The sequence below is a fragment of the Enhydra lutris genome, unplaced genomic scaffold, assembly GCF_002288905.1.
Source record: "Enhydra lutris kenyoni isolate GAN:26980312 unplaced genomic scaffold, ASM228890v2 scaffoldscaffold63, whole genome shotgun sequence".
NCBI lineage: Eukaryota > Metazoa > Chordata > Mammalia > Carnivora > Mustelidae > Enhydra > Enhydra lutris.
The window spans coordinates 6,419,862-6,447,698 of NW_019154147.1; the positions used below are offsets into that span (position 1 = coordinate 6,419,862).

At 37.7% G+C, this 27,837-nt stretch overlaps 1 protein-coding gene across 3 annotated transcripts; it reads right to left on the reverse strand.

Moving 5' to 3' along the window:
- Positions 1-383: 383 nt before the first annotated feature.
- Positions 384-27,822, reverse strand: LOC111158796 (solute carrier family 35 member A1). 3 transcript variants are annotated; one of them, XM_022521050.1, is made up of 8 exons: positions 27,757-27,822; positions 25,990-26,167; positions 10,616-10,775; positions 10,294-10,446; positions 6,331-6,397; positions 3,949-4,125; positions 3,373-3,507; positions 384-1,315 (listed from the first exon to the last, which is right to left on the reverse strand). In XM_022521050.1, the coding sequence occupies exons 1-8, from the start codon at positions 27,770-27,772 to the stop codon at positions 1,188-1,190; spliced, it is 1,014 nt and encodes a 337-aa protein (XP_022376758.1). In that variant the 5' UTR covers positions 27,773-27,822; the 3' UTR covers positions 384-1,187. The 3 variants fall into 3 exon arrangements, with proteins under 3 accessions (XP_022376758.1, XP_022376760.1, XP_022376759.1); XM_022521052.1 differs by lacking the exon at positions 3,949-4,125 and having other exon boundaries at positions 27,757-27,796; XM_022521051.1 differs by lacking the exon at positions 3,373-3,507 and having other exon boundaries at positions 27,757-27,796.
- Positions 27,823-27,837: the final 15 nt, after the last annotated feature.

A 27,837-nucleotide genomic window follows, 5' to 3' on the forward strand; every position in this document is an offset into this window, starting at 1 on the left:
ACATGTTTTTCATGTCCTGTATCCTTCTCCACTTGTTTGGAGATCATATCCAGATCTGTGGTAGCCACCTCATTTGAATTCACCCCTCTGAATCTTGAGTGAAATGACATAGGGACAGTGAAGATTAGGGCCTAGTGTCTGCAGAAGCAGCTCCCTGAAAAGACTGTACATTATCTCCTGCAGCCTAGAGCCCTACTGCCCCGATTGCCGTCCTTATAAACTCCGGTTTTCACTGACGAAGACCAGCCCAGAGTTGGTTTATATGCAACCAAAGAACCCTAAAATTCCAACACAGAAAAAATGAAAAATTTAATATTTTTGGTTGTTTTACATTTTGCATTATCTTAATGGTTATAATCACAATACAAAAAGTGATACAGATTTCATATAAATAAATTAAGTTTATTGCTGAATTTTCCCATTAACATTATAGAAAATTTTTTAAAAACACAGAAATTTCACAAATTGACAGCCCAATAGTTTTAAACATACTGTATAAAAAAAAGTACAAAAGTGACATTAGAAATATTTTTTGAAGAAAAGTAGATCATCTAACCGCAAAGAAACATGAATCCAGACAATGAATGGCACAAATACAGCACTTACAGAAGTACTCATTCACCACCTAGAAGTCATTGTCCGCATTATGAAATAGATTCAGTTTGAGAAGTTACACATTCAGTTTGCTTCTGAACTAGCCTATCTTGGTTTTGCCTGTCTTTTGTAAGAAAAGAGCTAGGTCATTACTGCTGCTGGGATGAAATACTGTACATGAATTGGAGAACAAGGAGGGAATGGTCCTTCTCCCCTGGTACCAGAACAAGAAAACAGTTCGTACAGAAATGGCTTTGGCACTTGAACCTTTAACCTTGTCCCAAACCTTGTTACTTGAATATTGTATCCTCACGTGATTTTTTTTTTTTTTAAACACCACACCTCTCCATACTTTTTATATACATTATATGTACAATAGTAAAATTCTTTCATTCTAAAACAAAACAGCTTGACCCAAAACAGGCCATATTAAGTCTTTGTAGCAATTCACTCAGATAGTTTTCCTCTTAGTTCTTATGACACGGTTAACATATTGTTTTTTTGTTTAAGCTACCTTCTGGGATTGACTTAAGGCTCTAGTTTAATGCAGATAGTTTCTTTAGTCTTGGTAGGAATCTCTTTTGAGGCTGAAATCACGTACCACCAACTCTCTCTTTTGAAGCTATTTCTCCTTGTTGGATGGATGTAGTGTCTTGTCTGGGTAATCCATAGAGATATATAGAAACACATACAAGAAGAGTGCCCAGGGCAAAGGTGAGTGCTGAAAAGAATGGAAAAAAAAAAGGCTTAATATGTATTTGTGTCCTTAAGATTATATAACGATAATCAATTTTAAATTTTGAAATTTTAAATTTAAAATGTTTAAATCTTTCAATTATAGGTCTGTAGCATTAGATCATATGGGAAATAGATCTAAGTGTTCTATTTTTATGACGGTAAGGTTTAGAAAGATAATCAACTCTAGCTACCCATCCCTCAAGCCATCCTTCCTCCACCCTCACCCTTATCTAACCCCCAAAAAAGGTACAATCAAGGGACTGACTACGTGCTTTTCAAGAACACAGGTATGCCTGTCCTGGACCACTGACAAAGACTGTACTAACTTCTCTATATGCTAATTTAAAGAAAAGCAATGGAATATGGCTTTTCCATGGTACTAAAAACCTGCAGAAGTTTAGAGTTAAAGGTGGTTGAGCAGAATTCCAGGTTAAATGACCAATGACTCAAACCAGTGAAGATCTCTGAATAAGAGATGAGGTGGTGATTTACTGAGTACAATTCCATTTTCTGTTAGCTTTTTTTTAAAATTCCTAATCCTGAAAATCAGGACATAAGAAATTACAGCTTGTCTAAAACTTGACAAGTAAGCATTTTATGTATAAAGTGTCGGACACTGCTCACCGGGGAGCCTGCTTCTCCCTCTCCCTCTGCCTACCACTCCGCCTGCTTGTGCTTGCTCTCTGTCCAGTTAAATAAAATCTTCCAAAAAAAACAAATCTTCCCAAAAAAGCTGAGCAGGGAGCCTGATGCGGGCTTGATCCCAGGACCCTGGGATCATGACCTGAGCCATAAGGCAAATGCTTAATGACTGAGCCACCTAGCACCCCAGAATAAATAAAATCTTAAAAAAAAAAAAATAAAGGAAGACTGCTAAGATGTTCTAGTTAATTTCCTTGACCATCAATAAGGACACTGACTGAAAGCATAAGGATTTGTTGAGCTAAGGAAGGATCAGAACTACAATTAAAAGTTCACCCAAGTCAGGTAAGAAATACATCTATGAAGGACCTATGAATACTGATACTGGAATGGTAAGTGGTTGGCCTCCTACAGAATACTTACTATGTGCCATGCACCATTCTAAGCACTTCACCTGAAACAACCCTAGCAGACTGCCAGTCCCATTGTACAGATGAAGAAACTAAGCCACAGGTTAAGTAACTTCCTCAAGGCTGCACAACTAAAAAATGGTATAGGCAGGATGTAAACCATACTATAAGATGGTTTTTTAAGATTACAAGCTTGGCATTCCTCTATTTGCATTTATATCAAGAATGAATTTTAAAATCAAACATAAATATAGGTCAGGTTTCTTTTAACATCAATATTTAACAACTGAGTATAAGTGATCGGTAAAGAAAATGATTATTACGGCACCATGGAATGTTAAATCAACATCACTGCCTAAACAATTCAGAAGCCAACTTAATGCTGGGTGCAGGCTATAAGAATATATACTAGAAGGACTAGCACAGTGAGGGTGCCAGAAAGCCAGCTACAGTAATGAAATTTGTATTAATTACATATTAAATGAAACAAAGATATTTTTAATTAAGATTTGGAATTTGCGTCAAACTAATTTATACCCAAGGCCAAAAGTTAGGAGGGTCCAAACTCAGTTCTGTTCTTTCTTTATCATGGAGAGCCTTGTTTGGGGAATGATTCCTCGCAGTAGTGCAGTGACAGTGAAGTCCTTGTACTCATTTCCCCACATAGCTAACCACACTGTATTCACCCAAAAGTAAGAAGTACTCAAGCTGTCTTGGATCTCAAACCTGGGAAATGGGGAGCTTCTGACTATGAAAGAACTCCTCCGTAGCCTTCTCACTTTCGGTAGAAACAGCACCCGCCCCAGCATAAGCTCGCGGACCGCTGCAACTACCTCAGTACTGCTGACCCACGTCCCATACAACTAGAAACTAAAAGAATTTCGGTAAACGCTATATGACCAGCTGCCATATTTAAGAGTAGATGAAGTGAATCAACAAGTGGGAAGCTCTTCTACGTTAAAAACTTCAAATACAAATGAAGACATACTTATCTGTAACCCAAAAAGCATCACTGAAGCAATAGTAGAAAGGACAATGGCGGCTGCTGCAGAAAAGCCCTTCATGATATTGTCTGTGTACTTGACCACAACAGAAGTGTAGAGGCCTCCAACACTTGCAAGAACTTGTATACACAAAGAAATAAAATCTTAACACTCAAATAATGAAACATTCTATGATGTTGAGGCAATTTTCACCCCCAGAGATGTCATACTAATTTACCTAGGAAAATACTATTTTCCTTGCAAGTAGCCATCTGAGAGAGTTTGTACTAAAATCGAGTAATAGTTCCTACAAAATAACATTGTTTTTCACATGCCCAGAGGGCTATGTGGTCTACTACTAAATTGTACACATTTATTGCTAACACATTAGATACTTCTCATTGTGAAGGCAAAATTGCTTTGGGATAGCTATGCCACAAAAGTCAGTCAATAAAACCAAAATTACATTTTCAAACCGGTGTTCACAGTACCAGAGGAATAATTTCAAAATGCTATAAAGGCTTAAAACAACTTTTTCTGAAAAAAGGACTACCCAGAACTTTTAATTCCTGGATACTTACAAATGACAAACCAGACATAATATGTGTAACCAAAGAAAAATCCTTTTTCGTTAATTTCAGCTCCATCTGACAAGTAGACGCCAACTAATGTCACAACAATCCCTGATAGATACATCTGAATGTTTCTCACCCAAAGGGAAGTATCTGAACTCTTTAATACTTTTTCAAAATATACTCCTGAAAAAAAAAGATAGGCAAATATGAAAGATACTACTAAAAATTAATTTAAAATGCCTCTCATTTAGAATAACAATAACACAGGTATGATAATATAAAGTATGTGATTCAGAGAACAAACATCAAATGCATATTTATTTTGTTGGTTGTGACGTGGCATATAAAACATTAGCAATGTATATTTTTATAGAGCATATAAATTTAATAACTAAGGAAACTTTCCAACCCACATTTAACAGGAGACTCAAATTATTGTTAAGAACAGTTTCTGCCTTTATCATAGCAGTAAGATAGATCACAGCAGCTCTCTGTTAATGCCAATTAAGAGACTTGCTCTGGTCAGCTGGAAAACTATTAGAGTCAATTATCTTAATCATATCCCTGTAATATCTGCCCAGTAATGAAAACTCCCAGCTCTGCAAAATAACCTATATAATCACCACTTGGGATTTTTTCAGAGTAACACAACCAAAATAAAATTTAAATAAAACTTGCTGAGTGAAGCCATTTTCCTTTAAAGTACGGTTCCACAAGCCAAGTTCATACACAATGTCGGAAGGACCATAAACTCCCTAAGTAATACATTTTGTGTCTCCATACATTTTCTTGGGGTTGAGGTCCATAGTGTTTTCCAGATACTCCAAAAGAGCAAATGACTCCTCACCACATATACCCCAAATCACATACCACTGCTCTAAGTTTTATACTTAGGGGGTATATGGGGACATCAAAGATTTTCATTAAAAATACCATGTTAATTACAGACTTAAAAACTGCCAAATAATAACTAAAAATTCTAATGAAAAACAAGATTGTTTTTTGATAAATGTGTGTTAAACAAAGCCAGAAAATGGACAAACATATAATGGCTATTCCTATTCCCATGTTTTAATATTCTATCTGGGAAACCCACTTAATAATTACGTGCTCAGTTATTCCAAGCATAAAGGAATATTAAACCACCCACCATTTCCTAAGTTGTGTATTGAAAGGTTGAACTGAAGAGAATGCTGGACACAAACATTTATTTATTCACAGTAGTGCCAAAAGTCTAGTAGTGTATTTTTTGGGTAACTCAGTTTTTGTTTCTAATTTGCTGGTTCCTAGAATACAAATTTAGCATGACACTATCATTAAGTATATTCTTGAACTTGGATTTTTTTCCCTTATCACATGTAGAGCAATATTTCACTTCCATATCCTGCCTACTTTCTAGTAAAAAGAATCCTAACTCTTGAAATAGCACAAATAAAGATTAATAATAAAAACACAGCTATAACTAATACACTCTTTATTAAAAAGAACTTTCAGGGGCACCTGAGTGGCTCAGTCAGTTGAGTGGCTGCATTCGCCTCAGGTCATGATCCCAGGGTCCTGGAATCGAGCCCTTCATTGCATTCAGCTCCCTGCTCAGTGGAAGCCTGCTTCTCCCTCTCCCATTTCCCTGCTTGTGTGCCGTCTCTCTGTGTCAACTAAATAAAATCTTCTTAAAAAATTTTTAAAAAAAGAACTTTCAGGCTTTTCTCTGTTAGAACTATTTCTAAAAACACATATTGCACTTGACATTCATACCTTGTCTCTTGGTTAAGTGGAGGATTTCTTGTCCCTACACATAAAAGACTCTGGACTCTCATGTTTATTTGATGTTAGTGACTCTGGTTCTCCTCCCTCCCTTTTTGGCTGTTTCTTATATGTGTTAATTTTTCTGAGGTGTTCTCCACCCCAGCCCCCCTTTTCTCCCTACTCCATAATTCCTAATCTGTTAAAGCAGAGGAAGAACTTGAGGTTAACAGGGAAAATCAGATACTGAGCTGGTAACATATACCCTTTAAGGAATCTTGCCTGAAGAAAGTGCCACTTCCAGGAAAATGGAAAGAGGTACTTAAGCTTTCTCACTGCTAACTTCCTCCATTTTCAGAGGTTTCTGTTCATTTACTTTTGGGTTCTTAGCTGGACGGAGGATGGTAAGCATGACGTATGTTCTTAGGTAACTAAGTATGAAATCGGGCTGAGGTCTGAACTGAAACACTGCCATTCCATATATTTCCTGAAAGTAAGTAACAACTGGCACAAAACTCAGTAAGTAGGAGAATAAGCCTATGGGAATAAAATTGTTACAATGAAATAAGATAAACTAGATCCCTACTTAGAGCTTAATGTTTTTTAAAAAATTTAACAGACTAAAACAATACATTTATGATTTACCTGCAAATCCTGAGCACAATACAGCAATAGCTACAGCACCAAACCCTAATAAGGGATTCTGTTCCACCTGCAATAATAATGTTTTGAAAGTTATTAGTGACTAACAAATAAATTCATCTAAGAGAGTAAACAAATGACTACAAAAATCTGTGTTATGTTTCTCTGGAAAGGATATGCCACATCAGACACAGCTATCCTATAGAATAAAACAGAAACAAAGAAAAGGCCATCCCAGAGATTAACCAAAGCACTTAAGATACAAAATGTGTCCCCCAAACTGTAGCCATGGTGAATACTTACCAGAACACATGTGCCTGTTTCCTAACAGCAATAGGTACCCTAGCACAGCAGTTTGCATAGTCAGTCTGTCACTTAATTTTAACTTCTGCCACCACCCTCAGGGCCCTGATAGCCTCAACCATGGAAATGATAACAGTTTACCTCATTTATTCCCTAACATATTACATCCGTAACAGGATGACATAACGACTTTTAAGCTTTCCTACTTTACTGAATTTTTATCAAATGCTAACACCTTACTTGCTTTGTACTAGATATACTTCTTATATACTAAATGAATAAAAAGGAAGATAATAGGGGCGCCTGAGTGGCTCAGTGGTTTAAAGCCTCTGCTTTTGGCTCAGATTATGATCCCAGGGTCCTGGGATCGAGCCCCACATTGGGCTCTCTGCTCAGCATGGAGCCTGCTTCCCCTTCTCTCTCTCTCTGCCTACCTCTCTGCCTACTTGTGATCTCTCTCAAACAAATAAATAAAAAAATCTTTAAAAAAAAAAGGAAGATAATAGGGACACCTGGGTGACCCAGTTGGTTAAGTGTCTGCCTTTGGCTTGGGTTGTGATCCCAGGGTCCTAGGCTGGAGTTCCCCCATCAGCAGGGAGCCTGCTTCTCCTGCCTGCAGCTCCCTCTATTTGTGTTCTCTCTCTCTCTCTCAAAAAAAAAAGAAAGAAAAAAATGAAGATACACAGTTCTGGTTCTTAAGTAGTTCATGGATAGGAGAAATTGACAAGTGAATATAATCATAATTCTGTGCTAAAAGATACATGTGTATGTGCCCTAACATTTCAACTTTATTTCCTCTTTCTTCCCTAAACTAATCCTCGGGCTTTCATCAGTCTTTCCTCAGAAGTAAATACTATCTCAATAGTAACACTGAAACTAAAGAGCTGAGATACAGGACTATACTATGACAAGAACATACCTTATTCAGAATATAAGAGAGTATCGCTTTTTGTTAAATGAGAGAGAAAGCTTGGTAATAAGTGACTGCAGCTGTTACTGCTACTGTAGATTACCAACAAAATGCTAGAACAGAAGACTTAACTTGAGTTTAATGAGGATGCCTGGGGGCTCAGTCAGTTAAGTGTCCGACTCTTGATTTCGGCTTAGATCATGATCTCAGTGTGGTGAGATTGAACCCCGTGTGGAGCCTGCTTAAGATTCTCTCTCTCCCTCTGCAACCCCCCACTGCATGCATGCGCTCTCTCTAAAAAAAAGTTTAATGGCCACCACTGGAACACAATATGGCTTCCCTAAAACTGAGACATACCAAATTTCCTTATGAAGGGATTCCTGGTTAGTGTAAGTGATGAGGGGATTCCATAAAGACAGTGTTTTGCAAGAAATCTGACAGGTTTACATAGTATTTTTGTGAACAAGACAAATGTAGTGAGAGTAGCAGTACAAGTCTATTTAGAGTTGAGTGAATTCTCATACAGCAAAGTGCTAACAGAATAAAATCAAGCTAGACCAACAACCAATACCAGCTTAACCAGGTACATGAATGAGCTACCTTAGAAATATCCACCAGGCACACTTGGGTCTTAGTTGACGGCACCTCTAGCCAGTATCTTGATTACAACCTTTAAGAGACCTCAAGCCAGAACAGCCTCAACTAATGCACCCTCAAGTTCCTGGCAGGCCCTTTAAAAACTATGAGAGGGAAGATTTATTAAGCAAGAGGGAAAAAAGTCCAGCTAAAGAGAGATCTAAAAGTATAGCCACAGAACTCTTGTCCTGTCCTAAATTTTCAGAGAAGACCTAAAGACACATTTCTCAAATCTGTAGAACACATAACATGCAAAAAACCTAGTAATGGATAATAAAGTCTGGAAAGACCTCAAAGACCTGAACACTGAACCAAAACTAACAATAAGTTAAAAATATCCTGCATTTTGATTTAGAAGCCCACTGCACATAACACATTAGCAATAAACTATATGTGTGTGAAACAACTTTGTGTATAGTCAGTTACAGAATGGCTATCCTCTCCGCAAAACCTACAGGCTAATTTAACAAGTCTCTAGTATTCAGAACAAAGGAAGGACTTCACAAGTTACACCTCACACTGTTCAGTCAACATCTAGAGACAGTGGGAAGTTTTAAGACTACTGAGGAACAAAAACAAATGAATGCACCTAGAAGAGAAATACAAGGTAAGTACTGAGGCAAGCCAAGGATCAAGAAATCTTTAGAAACTATTACAGAAAGAAATGGGCAACTGGGTGGCTCAGTCGGTTGAGTGTCAGACTCCGTGCTCTTCTCCCTCTGCCTCTCCTCATGTGCTCTCTCTCTCAAATAAATAAAATCTTAAGCAAAAAAACAAAGCTGCCTCAATGGGGAGGAAAAAAAGACTTGGACAGTGGTGGTATGACAATGTCCTCAAACATTCAAAGGATCATTATATGGAGCTAAAAGGAATTTGAATTATTCTGAAAAGAATAAAAACAATAAGGCAGTTACAAGAAACTACACTTTGCTTAAAATATTAAAGAACTTTATATAGTGACCCAAAAGTAGGAAAGCTGCCCTATACTCTGCTTTAGCTTACTGAGCTTTTCACATGTGTTAGCTGTATGACATAGACCTAACATCTTTTCTAACGGTGTGAAGTATTAAAGTTCATATTAAACTTCTGTTTGCCTTACTTCCCAATAAATTGTTTCTCTGAGGGTCTAAAACTGAATTAAATGTGCGGTGAATATTTGGTCACTATCTTGAAATACCACCAAGAATATATGCATGTTTAAATATCATGTCAAAATAATAAATACTCATCTAAACCTCATTTTCCGGGGTGGGAGGGGGACCTCCACCTAGTTTTAGGCTTTAGACTTCCTACTTGCACAAGCTCTCTTGTTCCTCCCCAGTCTCCTTATATGTACAGGAGAACTGTGGTCTTTTATTTGCTAAAAGGTAAAGAGTATTTGGCTGTAGAGGGAAACTCCAAAAAGGTTATTCACTGGAGTTCCACTTCCTAATTTTCTCTGGGAAAATAATCTATAAAGTATGTTACACTTTAAAAAGAGATCAGGTATGTAACTTAACATTTAACTCTTAAACTGAAAATTAGGAAGGCACTTTTGGCCCTATTTTAGTCACTGATTATCAGTAAAAACTCTACTACCCCATAATCCCTACCACTGACAGTGGGAGTATGTACAAAAAGATTAAAAAAAAACAAAACTTGAGTTGAGGGAAGAGATGAAAATTAGATGGAGAAAACCTTGCTCAGCATTCTTTACCAGATGTCTAAAAGAGGCCTGTGAGTTCTGAACATACAAACTATGGAAACTGGCACAAGTCTAGTCACAGGTTAGCTGTTCAGTGTGTAACTTTGGACAAGTTACTTTACTTCTGTGGACTTCAATTTTGTCCCCATAAAACAAAGGGGGTTGGTTATATTAAGGTACCTTGCATCTCTAACATATTTTATGCATATTCCCCTCCAGAAGACTAAAGGGGGCAGAGAAAAGACCAACGAGTCATATTATCTTTCATTATCATAAGGGAGTAAAAATAAGAAAAGCCTATCTGTAGGGCAAAGGTTATTTTCAGTCAAAGAAATGGAATTGTGCTACATTCATCAATGTGACTGTCTAAAGCGTTACAAGACTTATTAAAGAAGTCTTCTAGTTTAGTTATGGGGAGCATTTTGTTTCTTACCACAACTTTTGTAGCCTGGGCTGGTTCCCACTGTACAAGTATGACTCCACCACACAGCATAAAAACTGAAACCCACTGTAATTTGCTGAGTGTCCGGTTTAACATTAAAACAGTGCATAAAGCAGTGCAGGGAATCTTCAACTGATAGGTCACCTAGAAACAAAACAATGAACTGATGAACGCGTTAACAGTCTCTGACACAAATACTTGATATTAACAGAATTATGGAGAAAAAAATATAAAGTGATAAAGCATTAATAAAAATCTTTAACCGTAAATTTTTAAGATTCTACACTTTTCGTTGTCCTTTACCTCCACTTACCTGGTATACTGCTGCATCCAGATTGCTAAGAGCTAGGAAAGCCATATTGTTCTGAACAGCATACACTAATGATGGCACACTTAACTTCATCAGTTCCTTGGGGCTCCCCAAGACATTTTCTCTTAAAGATGCCTTGAATCTACCAGGACTACCAGTTTCTCTTTGAAAACAAAAGGGTGAGAAAGAAAATTAAAGAGCATCTACTTCTTTTTTAAGATTTTATTCTTAAATAATCTCTACACCCAATATGGGGCTCAAATTCACAATCCTGAGATCAAGAGTCACCTGCTCTACCAACTGAGCCAACCAGGCGCTCCAACAGTGTCCTTTTGATAAGCTTCCTTCACACACAGAATAGCTGTATTATGTTAGGTCCATTGATGTAATTTAGCAAATTTATTTTGTTTTTATAATTTTCAACTAATGTTAGATTCAAAGAAACATGCCAACAACTGCATAAAAGGAAAACAATTACAAGTTTGATCTGGGAATATGACAATTAGGTTTACCATCATCAACCTCTGGTCAAAGCTCCAGGAGTTTTGTTTTTTTTTTAAAGATTTTATTTTATTTGACAGAGATTACAAGTAGAGAGGCAGGCAGAGAGAGGAAGGGAAGCAGGCTCCCGCTGAGCAGAGAGCCCGATGTGGGGCTCCATCCCAGGACCCTGAGATCATGACCTGAGCCGAAGGCAGAGGCTTTAACCCACTGAGCCACCCAGGCGCCCCAAAGCTCCAGGAGTTTTTAAGCATATTAAATAAGACAGGAATCCAGAATTGCTGATATTACCTATAAAAATTTAAACCCTCCCACTTTAACTGCCATTATATCAAGTTCACCCTTGTTATTTTAATTAGGTTGCATATCTATTTTTAAAGGTTTTTTTAAATTATAATAGATCTAAATTAAAACAAGAGAAAGGGTTTTGTACTTAGGGAAGTCACTTGAAATAGGAACTAAGCAATTCAGGTCAATATTCTTTGTAAATTAGAGCAGTGCTTATGAAACAGACAATAAATCGAAGCATATTCCCATAAAACTGAAGTAACTATAAATTTGCAGGAAATAATTTGCTAATACCAACAAAAGTAAACTATATTTAATATACAGAAAGTTTGCTACTTGATGCAGAGTGATTATACATGCTCTTAACTATTCTTATTTGTTCCTCAGGAGGAACAAGCTAATGTGGTTATTTCCCCTCTGGAAAATTTCCTGGGGAAAAAAAAAAAAAGTTTTGTAATAGCATCAGCAGCAAAAAAGGGTTTTTAACAAAAGGGTCCTAACTGCAGTTCACAACATCCTTAAGAGACAGGACCATGATATTTCTGTGGGGAGAAAGATCTGTTTCAACTCAAAGCTAGTAACAGTCACAGTGAACCTCTACTATGTTAACAGGATCAACAGTTATTAACTGAATTTTGTCATATTTAAATACTGCAAAAATAATTACACATATTCTGAAGGAGAGCAAAAAGTCCACAATGTCAAACTCATTACCTATGCCTATCCACTGTAGTACACCCCCAAGAAAATGCTTAAGTATGACAGGAAATTTGGCCTAGGTCATGAAAACAAAAGACATCCTTCTTCGTTACAGGTCTTCCTCTGTTGCCAAATTCAACACGCTCTGCACCACAGTGGTGCATCTATATGAAAAGGAACGCACACAACCTGGGGGGAGACTACAAACTCTTCCAGAAGAAGGAGAGAATCCCAAAAAGAGCACTACTGAGAAAAATAACAATAACACATCTTCCAGAAACACTAGTAGTCATTTACGGTTCTACTATTAAACAAAAATAATCAATTCTAAATATACTACAGCCTTGAATATACTATAAAAAGGACCATATAAAAACCAAAGGCGATTTTTTCTTCCATTTTCCTGCTCTGATGTTTGCTTAGAAGTCAAATCCTTTACTAAGTACCTTTTGTTAAAAGCAAATGTATTGCGATGCCTGGGTTGCTCAGTCAAGTGACTGCCTTCATCTCAGGGTCCTGGGATCAAGCCCCACGTCAGGCTCCCTGCTCAGCGGGGAACCTGCTACGCCCTCTCCCTCTGCAGCTCCCCTTGCTTGTGCTCTCTCATTCTCTCTCAAATGAATAAATAAAATCTTTAAAAAAACCCACAAAACTAAATGTATTAAATTCAATTCTATAAAATGATATTGCTAGATAAGAAAAAGAGCAGGTATAATCAAAAAGCACATACAAAATTTCTTTAGATATAGTCTCCCAGTAAATTTCATATTTGAACAATTTGTTTTGATTTTTATCACTGTTATAGAATCTATGTGCAACCTTTTGTTACCCGAAGAAATTCTGCTGCTGCCTCCCCCCACCGCCTCCCCCACCCTCAAATTTCCTAACAACCACTGAAACCAATTCTTTCTGAACTACGTTTGGTCAAAAAGTAGGCCTCATTCTTCCAGCTTCTGACATGACAAGAACTACTAGGAGGTATAATCAATTCCTTGGCTAGTTACCAAGGCACTGTGCAAAATGGAACACAGAAGTTACTCATGAGCTTAAAGTTAAATCTTATTTATAAATTTCTTATCATCTGTAAAGTTAAATATGATTAACTCACATAAAGGACTTTGAGGCCTAGATATAAAAACCAATAATGAGGCTATTTGAGGACAAAAATACCCATCATACAAGGGACATGACTTTTTTTTTCCTTCCTATAACCCTAAACCCATTACAACATGGGTACAAAGAGGCAGTCAAAAATGTAAAACCCAGTGTTACAGACTATATTAGAACAACAGTATTTCTGGTCTTCTGGAAGAGTGACTGACAAACAGTAGGAAAGTTTGAAAGGAAACAAACAAAAGGAAGTCCAAAAGGTTAAGTAAATATTTGGATCTAACGTTACATGTAGTAATAAGTTATGAAAAAATATAAACCAAATTTTAGCAATAAAAAGAAAATGTAAACCCAGCAGGAGAAACAGAATAGGAATGGATAATCTATAATGTAATAAGTATTTGATGGCTATATTATTCTAGGTAATAATAAAAAATAATTAAAATAATAATTTTTCTGGAGTAAAATATTTTCTCCAGTCTTACATAGTGCATTTGCTTTATTACTATCCACACCCAAACTATAGTACATTTACACATCCTGCTAGGTTTACTTAGTCTTTATAGACTGGTGAATAGCAAACAATAAAAAGTTGACTTTGTTCTAAGACAATGTAAAAGCTTTGCACTTCCTTTTCTTCATCCCACAAGTGACAAATTTAAATAAAAACTACCACTTTTAATAGCTATGATAGCATTTAGTAATGCATACAGCTAACTGGTAATTTTCCTGTGAACTGCTGTAGTAACTGGTTTGAAAAACCAAAATATTTTAAATGTTATACTGTTTTATGTTTCAATCAGATTATAACTTAGAAACTGGTAATTTATAATTCAAATAATTTTTAAAATCAACTTAATCACATATAGAACTTTTGCAACATCAAACTGCAAATCTGTCCCAACCCCCCAAAATAGGATTTAGTAATTTCCTCTTCAATTTAAAAGTGATCTGATGTAATCATACAGATGCACAGCAGTATATGTAGAAAGACGCAAACAACCTTGGGGCACATGGGTGGCCCCAGTTGGCAAGCAGCTGCCGTTGGGTCCTGGGATGAACCCCTAGCCCCACATGGGGCTCCCTGCTCAGCGGGAAGCCTGCTTCTCCCTCTCCCACTCCCCTGCTCATGTTCCCTCTCTTGCTCAAATAAATGTCTCTGTCAAATAAATAGAATCTTTAAAAAAATGAAATAAAATGAACTGCAAAAATCCAAATGCCCATCAGCAGAGCTTAGTATATGCAATACATCTTAGCACAATACAATACCTGTAATAGAACACCATGCTGCTCTTAAGAAGAATGAGACATGTCTATGAACTGACATGGAACAACCTCTAAGATAAAATATTTAAGCAAGGGGGAAAAAAGTTAAGTGGAGCACAGCGTATATCAGGTATATATGCAAAGTACATGTAATTAAAATTCACCAATTAGACCATGTAAATTTTAAATCTTACTGAAGCAGCCATTCATTAATTCCTCCCTGCACTCCTTTTCTTTCAGTTCTAGCTCACTGCAATAAGTATAATTTCATATTCCAAAAATTACTGTAAATTATAAGTAAAATCAACAAGGATGGGAAAACCTAAAATTAATTATAAACAAAACCTGTCAGTTTTTTAAATGAATAACAAAATTACACAAAAAAGAGAAGTAACCCAAGTATTTTAAGAAAGTCTTTTTTACTATGTGCTCTAAAACTAAAGGCAAAAAGAACTACATAAAAATACTGAACTTTAGTTTTTTTTACAGCTGTATGTTAGAAACTGAATCTATTTATGTACCTGAAGATTGAGCAAATAAATATCTTAAGGATAATGGAAGCTAGACTTGTCACCATTAAGGAAGTACACAAATATGAAAAGGGAAGTTTAAAATAAACTCTGGTATTAGATCAGAATTATAGGTATCAAAAAATCTATAACTCATGTTATACCCCCAGACATATGCATATACATACAAAAGTACAGAAATAGGTGTATATGGACACACATATGTATATTTCCTGCCTCTACTGAAGGGGCCAAGAAGCAACGATACCCCAGAAGCAACGGGCATACCTAGTGTCTAGATTATGTGATTTAGTGATTTAGTGATTCTAAATATCACTCTCCAAAAAAAGAAAAAAAAGGAACAAGGCTTCTTTGAGAAATGTACGATTTCAGGGCTGGGGCAGGTAAAGTAGAAGATAAGCCTTAAATATCTTCCTATGCTAAATAAACTGCTCAAGGATTGATGAAAATATGAAAGAAAAAAGAAAACAGGAAGAAGCGTAAGAAGATCCCACTGCCCTGAGATAATTTTAGCATCAAAATAAATAATGATAATGTATTCCAACCCATACAATGAATCCATGAATATACATTCTGTGTGTGTGAGAGAGACAGAAAGAAAGGGAAAGCTTCTTAGAGTAGAAGGTCAACTAATAAAAGTACAAGGAGTGATGGAATTAAGAAATTACCATTTGGCAACATCAATGGGTAATAATCTAAGTGAAACTGATAGGAAAAATGGTATTGACTTAGCTATGAAGTATCTCTCCACAAGATATTCATTAATTACAAAGAGAAAATTGACAACTTTATGTGGAGAAAGCCAGAAGGCACTTTCATCAAATCAAAATAAAATTACCAGCGATGGGCAAATAGATTGCATGCCTGATGATACAATGCATTGAGGACACATCATTTCTGTGATATTTCTAACCACAAAAACAAAAAATACAACTAAATTTAATCATAAAAAGCTTTCAATAAACATAAACTGAGGGACATACAGACTATGCTCTTCAACAATGTCAAAGACATGAAAAAAAGAAAGATGGAAGAACTGCCCCAAATTAAAGGAAGCTAGAGATATCACAACTAAATGTCTTCTTTCACTACTAAAGGACATTAGGGCAATTGGCAAAATTACCTAAGGTCTGTCAATTAAATAACAGTATTGTATAAATACTGATATCCCAATTTGGGTATCTTATGATTAGGTAACAGAATGTCACTGTTTTCAGGAAATATGCGCTAAAATTTAGGGACAAAGGGGCATCTTATTTAAAACTTCTTCTCAAATAGTTTGGGGGAAAAATGCACAAATATATACAGAGAAAGAATATAAAATATGCATGGGCAAAATGTTGGCATTCAGAAATAAAAAATAAGAGAAAAAGCAAAAAATAAAATTGAAAATTACTGAAATGTCTAACAATGCTACCACTTTCTTATCTTTGTCCTAGCTAATCAAAAACTACTCAATTATTTCACTGTTCTGGAAGACTGGTAATTTGAAAATTAGAGATCAGGGAACATCTTCTAATCCTATCACTGCCAATCACTTTCTAGGTATCTTTGGCAAATAAATCTTTCCTCAGACTAAGATTTCTCATCACAGAAGATGAAATTATACCTACAACTAAAAGAGAGGTACAAGACTGAAAATGAAAACTGGCTGTATTTACCTGCATGTTTCCCTCTGAGGGGAGACAGGAAAGAATGTTTCCGTAACACCATCGCTCTGGCAGCCCGCCACTCTCAACAGCAACAACCCTGAATGTCTGAATGCAGCAAATTTAGTTGCTGCAATCTTAAAAGATGTTTGGCCTTTTACATAACACATTTTGACAGTGATTAACAGATTGTATTCTAGAGTGTAGTTTCTTGCTTTCTAAAGAAAAGAAGTTAGATATCGGCTCATTGTGTTTTCAATAACTCATTTTTCACAACAGTGCTAAAAAGAAGCACTATTCTTGGTTTTTCTAAGGCGTTTTAGCTTACAACATTATACATTGTAGCCATATTTTCCACATTTAATGCCCAGTTTTCTTGGAGACCACACCAAAGTATGCATTTCTCTGCCTCCTGTTCTCTTACCACAATCTGAAAGATGTGTTTTTACTATTTTCCTGAAGAAATGTAAGTTTAACCCATGGTCGTTGCTGCCCCAATACATATTGCACTACTCACCAAAGCAAATCTGTTTCCTTTAAAAAGTTAAATATCCTAAACATATCACACAGAAAGTTTCAAGTGAATTTCACTTACAATTTATTTTTTACTATATATAAATTGGGCAAAGAAAAGATTTGCAATTAAAATTAAGCTGTTGTCTTCCATTGTTTCAGCAAGTCAGCCATACCCTCCAGACTATAAAAGTTTTTTATCAAATAATACCCATGCTTCAGGGGATGCAACCTCAATACTACTACCCCAGGAAAGGGGAAAAGGAAGAGAAAGAACCAGAGAGAATGGGGTCTCTGCCATGTGACCTGCATTGCCAACATGACTTCTTCTTTTTTTTTTTTTTTTAATTTTATTTTTTATAAACATATAATATATTTTTATCCCCAGGGGTACAGGTCTGTGAATCGCCAGGTTTACACACTTCACAGCACTCACCATAGCACATACCCTCCCCAATGTCCATAACCCCACCCCCCTTCTCCCAACCCCACCTCCCCCCAGCAACCCTCAGTTTGTTTTGTGACATTAAGAGTCACTTATGGTTTGTCTCCCTCCCAATCCCATATTGTTTCATTTACTCTTCTATCCCAATAGGATTCCCTAGGTATACAAACTCCCTACCACCTCAAATCCTGAGAAACTGCCCATTCATTTAAAACATGAGTCTGGAACCTTGCTGATCCATTTGGTCAGGTAAAATTTATTAGGCAGAGATTATATTAATTAGTCCCTTATCAGTCTCAAAGTTCTGACAAAGAGATGAGTGACTAGACTTTAGATCTCCAAAGCTCACCAGGAACCATCTCTGGAGCAACTGCCTCTGCTTAAATTCTTAGGACCTAAATATTCTAATTTACCTAATTTGGGCACTTGGTTGAAGTTACGCTTACCTTAGTCTGCTTAACTTAACTCATAAAATTGTAGGACACTGCCTCAAACCAGACTCTTGTTATTTTTAAAATAAGCTGACTTCCGTTCATCTAAACATACTGCACCCAGTATTGTGTTCCTCTTTATGTAGGTTCTGTGGTTTCTGGTTGTTTGGTCCAAGAAATAGGAATCCTTAAGGTATATGGAGTTAAAGGGCATTGAAAATGAGAATACTTTTATGAGATTACTCTCTTTTGACAATCTCTTCTAATCCCATGAGATTAAATACTCAATGTGATAAAGACATCCATATTTATTTCTCCAGCCCAGACCTCTCTTCTGTGTTCCAGACTCATCCATGCAACCTCCTATTCTCCATAGCCCACTTGGATGTCTCAGAGGCACTAAAAACTCTATATTGTATCTACCCAAAATTAAATTATTGATATCCCCTTCCCTAAAATCTGCTTTTCTTCCTGCCTCAGAAAAAAGTAACTCTATTTACCCAGTTTTTTCGTATGAAGAAACCTGGATAGGATTCTTATCTCCTCCCTTCCTCACCTACTGTACTTGATCCTCATTATGCGTGAGTTCTGTATGTGCGAATCTGCCTATTTGCTAAAGTGTATTTGCAACCCCAAAATCAATATTCTCGCCGCTCTTACAATCACAGGCAGACATGTACAGAGAGGCCAAAAATGTGAGTTGCCTTGCTTAATACACACATTCCCAGCTGAGGTAAAAAAAAAAAAAAAAAAAGACAACGTTCTGCCTTCTTGTTTCAGCTTTCATACTGTAAGCAAATGTAGTCTATTTAGTGCCACGTTTTCCACATTTTGGGGCTTTCTGGTGGTAATTCTGCTGTTTAAAATGGCCCCCAAACATACTATCCAAATCCAAGATAGCTGTAATGTGCCTTAAGGAGAAAATACATGTTAGATAAGATTTCTTTAGGCATGACTTACAGTGCTATTGGCTCTGAGCTCAAAGCTAAAAGATTAACATATATTAAATAAGATGTCTTTAAACAGGAGCACACATAAAACAAGGTTATATACTGACTGGTTGATGAAAATGTTGTGACGTGAGGCTCCCAGGAACCTAACACTGTTTTCCCCTAGGAGCACTAGATCAATATTCACTCCTTCAGTGTCTATGGTGACTTCATAGAACATAACTACTATGAAAAATACAGATCGACTGTGTATCCAAACCCACCACCAAGTCCTACAGATTCTCCTTCCAGAACACAACTCAGATCCATTAGCTTCTCTTCATTCTGGGTTGTCATAGTAGGCCATTATGTCTAGCCTCTAATAAGCTTCCTTACTTCCAACTCTTGGCACTCTTCTAATCCATTCTCTCAGAGATCAATGTGACTCTTAAAGCAAAATGGATTGCCGTGGTTAGTCCCTGAATTAAACCATTCTATTATTTCCAAATGCATCTAAATCCAAAATTCTTCACAGACCATGCATGGACTTACTCTTGACACCTTGCAGACCTCACCTGCTTCATCTTAGCACCACTCCCTTCTCACAACACTGCAGACGTACTGATTTGCTGCTGTTGTTACTTAAGAGTCAAGAATTTTTCTGCCTTGGGGACTTGAAATACACTGTTTTCTCTGCCTTCTCTATTCTCTTTTCCTACACAACTCCTACTCAATCTTCAGGTCTAGGTTTAAATGTAACTTTCTCAGAGAGAAAGCCTTCCAACCCAAATGGAAACCCTCTATTATACTTACTTACAGTATCCTCTATTTATCCTTAACACCACAAATTTATTATTTGCTTAATATCTGGTTTTTTACTAGACTATAAGCTCCATGGGGACAGAACGATGCCTTTGTAGTTTTGCAACTATACTTCTTACATCTGAAACAGTGTTGAGCACAGAACTAGGGCTTGATAAATGACTGAATGAATAAATGAATGCACCTGACTGTCTCATTACATCTTTTAATAACACACTGAAACAGACATAAGTATGACCATGTTTAAAATGTTTGAAGGGAAACATATTGTTTGGATATGGCAGTGATCTGTTTCTCTGTAAGTGAACCTTAATTATGAGCAAGACACTAAGAATTTCGAGAAATTTCCTGAGTCTCTGTCCCTATCTCTACATAGTATAAAATGATACGTACTTTAACAATTAGCCATGACTAAACTTATTACTGAGCAAAGAGCATTACTGTAGAGACCATACTAAATAAACAAACAGCTGAAGATTGATCTATGAGGTAAAGCTCTGCATAGTTCAGATAAAACTGAAGTTCAGAAATAATATTTATGTCAACTCAATAAAATTACTACACTTTATCATAGGGATAAAGACTGGGAAGAAGGGAAGAAGGCTGTACTTCCCTTAATAATTTTTTTTTATTATTCTCCATTTAAATAGTAGTTCAGGTTTTTTTCCTTTTCCTGCCCTCCAAAATTTTCAAATCAGAATTTGGTAACATGTCTACTTTTTACATTAACTTTATTTTCACAATATGGGAGAAATTTTACTTTATCACCAGGATCTAATTTTTTCTTACTTTTTCTTCTCTGAAGAGAAGATTTTTAAGATATAAACTTTTAGTTAATTCTAATATAATTCTTTCACATTCTCCCACAATGTCCTGAAATTGTTATCCTCTCTGAAGTGATAAAGGATTGCTTCTAATTTGAAAACAAAATCTAATCTCTTACCACAAATATTTTCTGATATTTTAAGTTTCTCCATCACAGAAAATAAAGCAGTAATATCCAACCTGTACTTTTGACAAACTATATAACATCCTATTTGCCTCTGAACCACTTTAAGTTACCAGTCTTAATAAGTGTACAAAGAAATGACAGAATGAAGAGTATCTAGAAAATCTTTTACTTCTTTGCAAACCTCACATGATTAAATAAAAAAGACAAATATAAAGTTATTGGGTCTTTCATTTGCTGCAACGCTTAACTGTTCAATTCATTTTTAGCAGCCCAGAGTCTGGCCATGTATTTTTTTTTTTTAATAAAGATTTTATTTATTTGTCAGAGAGAGAGGGAGAGCGAGTGAGCACAGGCAGACAAAATGGCAGGCAGAGGGAGAGGGAGGAGCAGGCTCCCCGCCGAGCAAGGAGCCCGATGTGGGACTCGATCCCAGGACGCTGGGATCATGACCTGAGCCGAAGGCAGCTGCTTAATCAACTGAGCCACCCAGGCATCCCCTGGCCATGTATTTTATTCGTCTTTTCCATATCCCAAACTGTTTCCAACTGGGAACAGTTATTAACAGCTTATTAATATAAGCCAGTTGTCCCTTCAAGATCTAGAACCAACTTTGAACATTTTCACTGGGTATCTTTCCCAGATAGCTGGGCTTTAGTTTCATTATCAAGGGTCTCATCACATACTGCTAAAGAAGCACCAGCAGTGTCCTTTCATTTCATTTTGTAAAGATCAATCTGTGACTTCCTACATTGAAATTATTCTCCTTTCTCTTTCACTTTTTTACCATTCTAAGAAATGGGCATTCTTACTATTCTAAGTAAATTGTTTATTCCAAAAAATAAAATATTTTCTTGTTATGAATAGCAGGTATTTAGTTTCTCCCAACGTGTTTTGAATAAGCATATGAAAATTTACTAACATATTCTCCATAAAAATTATATTCACTTTAAAATCCAGCAATTTCGGGGTGCCTGGGTAGCTCAGTGGGTTAAAGCCTCTTGCCTTCGGCTCAGGTCATGATCCCAGGGTCCTGGGATCAAGCCCCGCATCGGGCTCTCTGCTCAGTGGGGAGCCTGCTTCTCCCACTGTCTGCTGCTCCCCCTGCTTGTGCTCTGTCTCTGGAACGCTTCCGATATCTGTATATTTGTCTTAAAAGAAGCCAAGCCTTAGGATTTTATTAAACTCTTAGATTGTTATGTAGAAGTTGTTGTAGAGTTTTAAACGAGATTTTTGCCTCTGGAACGCTGCCTTTTAAAGGTACAATAAGACCTCCCGTTTACCTGGCATTATCCAGAATGAAGAAAGCCTAATTCCCACAAAAAGGAATCTTGTTAAGAAACTGTTAAAGGAAAAGCATTTGACAAAGTACAGCATCCCTTCCTGATCAAAACTCTTCAAAGTGTAGGGATAGAGGGCACATACCTCAATATTATCAAAGCCATCTATGAAAAACCCACCGCAAATATCATTCTCAATGGAGAAAAACTGAAAGCTTTTCCGCTAAGGTCAGGAACACGGCAGGGATGTCCGTTATCACCACTGCTATTCAACATAGTACTAGAAGTCCTAGCTTCAGCAATCAGACAACAAAAGGAAATTAAAGGCATCCAAATCGGCAAAGAAGAAGTCAAACTATCACTCTTCGCAGATGATATGATACTATATGTGGAAAACCCAAAAGACTCCACTCCAAAACTGCTAGAACTTGTACAGGAATTCAGTAAAGTGTCAGGATATAAAATCAATGCACAGAAATCAATTGCATTTCTCTACACCAACAACAAGACAGAAGAAAGAGAAATTAAGGAGTCAATCCCATTTACAATTGCACCCAAAACTATAAGATACCTAGGAATAAATCTAACCAAAGAGACTAAGAATCTATACACAGAAAACTATAAAGTACTCATGAAAGAAATTGAGGAAGACACAAAGAAATGGAAAAATGTTCCATGCTCCTGGATTGGAAGAATAAATATTGTGAAAATGTCTATGCTACCTAAAGCAATCTACACATTTAATGCAATTCCTATCAAAGTACCATCCATTTTTTTCAAAGAAATGGAACAAATAATCCTAAAGTTTATATGGAACCAGAAAAGACCTCGAATAGCCAAAGCAATATTGAAAAAGAAAGCCAAAGTTGGTGGCATCACAATTCCGGACTTCAAGCTCTATTACAAAGCTGTCATCATCAAGACAGCATGGTACTGGCACAAAAACAGACACATAGATCAATGGAACAGAATAGAGAGCCCAGAAATAGACCCTCAACTCTATGGTCAACTAATCTTCGACAAAGCAGGAAAGAATGTCCAATGGAAAAAAGACAGCCTCTTCAACAAATGGTGTTGGGAAAATTGGACAGCCACATGCAGAAAAATGAAATTGGATCATTTCCTTACACCACACACGAAAATAGACTCAAAATGGATGAAGGATCTCAATGTGAGAAAGGAATCCATCAAAATCCTTGAGGAGAACACAGGCAGCAACCTCTTCGACCTCAGCCGCAGCAACATCTTCCTAGGAACATCGCCAAAGGCAAGGGAAGCAAGGGCAAAAATGAACTATTGGGATTTCATCAAGATCAAAAGCTTTTGCACAGCAAAGGAAACAGTCAACAAAACCAAAAGACAACTGACAGAATGGGAGAAGATATTTGCAAATGACATATCAGATAAAGGGCTAGTGTCCAAAATCTATAAAGAACTTAGCAAACTCAACACCCAAAGAACAAAATCCAATCAAGAAATGGGCAGAGGACATGAACAGACATTTCTGCAAAGAGGACATCCGGATGGCCAACAGACACATGAAAAAGTGCTCCACATCACTCGGCATCAGGGAAATACAAATCAAAACCACAATGAGATACCACCTCACACCAGTCAGAATGGCTAAAATTAACAAGTCAGGAAATGACAGATGCTGGCGAGGATGCGGAGAAAGGGGAACCCTCCTACACTGTTGGTGGGAATGCAAGCTGGTAAAACCACTCTGGAAAACAGCATGGAGGTTCCTCAAAATGTTGAAAATAGAACTACCCTATGACCCAGCAATTGCACTGCTGGGTATTTACCCTAAAGATACAAACGGAGTGATCCGAAGGGGCACGTGCACCCGAATGTTTATAGCAGCAATGTCTACAATAGCCAAACTATGGAAAGAACCTAGATGTCCATCAACAGACGAATGGATAAAGAAGAGGTGGTATACATACACAATGGAATACTATGCAGCCATCAAAAGAAATGAAATCTTGCCATTTGCGACGACGTGGATGGAACTAGAGGGTATCATGCTTAGCAAAATAAGTCAATCAGAGAAAGGCAACTATCATATGATCTCCCTGATATGAGGGAGAGGAGATGCAACATGGTGGGTTAAGGGGGTAGGAGAAGAGTAAATGAAACAAGATGGGATTGGGAGGGAGACAAACCATAAGTGACTCTTTAATCTCACAAAACAAACTGAGGGTTAATGGGGGGAGGGGGGTTGGGGGGGTGGGATTATGGACATTGGGGAGGGTATGTGCTATGATGAGTGCTGTGAAGTGTGTAAACCTGGCGATTCACAGACCTGTACCCCTGGGGATAAAAATATATTATATGTTTATAAAAAATAAAATTAAAAAAAAAAAAAAGAAAGAAAGAAACTGTTAAAGGTCTGAGATTTCACCCTACTTGCAACCTAACAAGTTAAGCTGCCACAGTATCACAGCCCAAAGAATTAATTTTTTTAAAGATTTTATTTAGTTGAGGGTTTATTTTATTGAGAGTGCATGTGTGCCCTAGAGACACAGAGAGCACGCATGCACACCAACAGAGGAGAGGGACAGTCTGAGAGGGAGAAGCAGACTCCCTGCTGTGAGATGGCAACCTGAGCAGAAGGCAGACACTAAACTGACTGAGCCACCCAGGTGCCCCGAAACTCAAAATATATTAAAGCTTGCCACCATGTGGCCCCAAGTTATTTTTCTCTTCCTTTCTCCCTCCACAAACCACTTTTAGAGTATTTTTTCACATGATTTATGTCATCGTGTGTGTATTTACTGGCTTATTTTCTCTCTTCTAAGCCTAAGCTCCAAGCAAGGAGAAACCATATCTCTTTCATTCAGACTCATATATTCAACACCTTTTATAAAACCATAACACAGAAATCAATAAGTATTTGTTAAATGAAATTTAAAAGTGCTTATATGAAATTTGTTTCTGTCTAAAAGCTCACACACACGCTATTCCTCACTGGTACCCTGCTCTCACGAACTCACATCTTGAAACCTATATGAATTCTCACCTGCCATATGACCCAGAAGGGTCCGCATCTCATAAATCTTTCCCCAATGCTATATCCTACAGAATTTTACTTAGTTCTCACAACCCTATATTATTTTCTGCAATTAAAAAATAAAGAAATTAAAGCTTAGAGAGGTTAAGAGATGTGTGCAAACTCATAATCCCAGTGCATCTAGGTTTTAAAATTAAGTCTGTGTCATTCCAAAGCCCCTATTCCTAAACCTCTCTTACACTGCATCCTTAGCTAAAATGAGTCTCATACGATGTTACGCATTCAAAGCCCAGTGCTGCCACATACTAATAAAAGTGAGCAATAATAATAATGAGTGAGTACTAATATTGAGGAACCTCAGATGCTGTACAGGTAAAACAGGGGTATAGTTACCTTAAAAATGTATACAGATTAAATTACATGATTTATATGAAAAGCACTTAGCACCATGCCTAGCACTTATAATGCAAAACATGCAAGAAACATTAACTATTATTATCATACATGCCTCTAAAACAGAAGTCAGTCATTCTTTTCTGTGAGGGTCAGATGGTAAATATTTTAGGTTTTGGGAGCCACACAGTTTCTGCTGCAACAAAAAGAGGCAGAAAACAGGGTTTGGCCCAAAGGTCATAATTTGTCAGCCCCCGGTTTAGAGCAGAGTTCTGCAACCTCAGCACTACTAATACGTGGGGCAGGATGATTCTCTGTTGCAGAGGGCTGTTCTGTGCATTGTAGAAAGTTCGGCAGCATCCTCAGCCTCCACCCAGCAGATGCCAGTAGCATCACCCAAGTGGACACAACCAAACAAGATCTCCTGTGGAGCAAAACTGCCCAAGTTGAGAAACACAACTCTAGAACAATTAAATGTAGCTTGAATTTTCTAATAAAGGAATACCTTAACTAAGTGGAAAATTAACAATTTAACATACTAAAAAATATTTATACTCACTTAGCTAAAATGCCCACACTTAGCAGTAACTTTATAACTTCTGTGATACACACGGCTGTGGTTGAAAAGTAGAGTTCTCTGTCTGATGTCCTTGTGTATCTTAAAGCTATGGTATAAGCTGCGGCCACCAGGGTCATCACTGCCAAGCAGTATAACTTGAATAATAAACTGACATTTTCTGGAAAATATGTGCAACAAAGGTATTATTTAGTAAACAGCAGTATGTATATAGAAGTTAATCTAATGTTATACCTCAAAATGCTTCCCAATTTCAAGCACAAAATATTTTTTAAAACCCATGGCATTTAAAAATTTATTTCAAAACAATACTTTCCAAATACATGAACATAAACACGCACACATAAAACACAGCTAACTTTAAATAAGGTAAGCAAAGATTTTGTTCCTGAGAATGCCACAACTGCAAGATTATGTAGCATACTGACACTAATTTGGGATATAATAAATTACATATATTTCTTTCATTTAAAAGAGAAGATATATTTCAATATATCTTTATAATATAATGTTAGCATGATACATTTATAGTGGGCATATAAGACTTTTGACTAACGCACAACAAATACTTAGTGACATTAAACCTACACCTGTAAATTACTGCAATTTACAGTATTTATTTCAGATGAATTCTGTTATTTTGAAGTTTTGTCCATCATTAATCTTGCTGTCCCCATCCTATGTTATTAATCAAAACAGTTCTATTATTTCCTGTGTTGCTACAAAAAGACTCTTAAGGTTGGACTTACTTGAAATGGGAGAATGCCTACAATGCCCCTGGGCAGGGCTTTATAATAAACGTGGGTTCCCCAACCAGGAAAATAACTTGGCACCCATGCAGAAAAATACCCTTTAAATATTTGTTTAACATTTATTCAGAGCTGAAGCTAAATGTTCTGTGCGAGAGGGTGGAGAAGGAATCCGGGTGTCGCCCAACCTGTCCTAGCTACAGCTCTGAGGTCCAGAAATTCAGGTCTGTTCCTAACTTACTTACCCCACTCAGCAAAACAAAGTGCTTCGGGGTTATTCAGAAGCAATCTCATGAAAAGGCAATTAGTCATCAGATATGATTAATGTGCCATCCCTGGGGGGAAAGCGGTGGATCTCGCCCTCCACCCAAAATATCAATGTGTTCCTTCTAACCACGTACAACATTCTCCAGGGAAGGAACTCTGTTAACAACTGCTTTCTCCATCTCGTTAAGGTTTCAGCGCTGTTTTAATGCCCCAGTGATGTTTTCTGTGGCTGTTACAGGGACCAGCCGCTGCTTGGGCTCCGCGCCCGGAGCATGCCCTTAAGCCTCTGAGCATCCGTAGGGCAGAAGGCGCAGAAAAGACCGCAGCCGCGACGACCCCGGCCCGGACAGAGTACAGTCCTGCCTGTCGCGGGGTGATGCGGGTCCAGCCCCGGACCTGCGCTCCGGCCCCTCTCCCTGTCCGCCGCAGCCCGAGCTTGTCTGAATTTGGTTCCCACCCACTGCAAGCTCGTCGGGGCAGGAGCGGTCTCGGGCAGCCAAACGGCCCAAAGCGGAGTCCGGCTAGGGCAAGACAGCCGCAGCAGGAGGCTGTCTGCCCCGCGCCGCCCTAGCAGGCGGCCGCGCCGGCTCACACCACAGAGCGACTCCAAATAAACTCCTCCTGCCCGAAGCCTCCGCCTGGCCCCGGGAGCCCCGCGGGAGCGGACAGGTGGTGACGTTCGCGCGCCACCGCCCCCCGCGGGCTCCCCCGTCCTGGCGGCCCCCAACCTCACCTCTTGGGGCAGCCATGGTTCCCCGACAGCCCCGCGCGGAACTGACGCACACCCCCTCCGCGCGCAGTCCTCGGGACACCC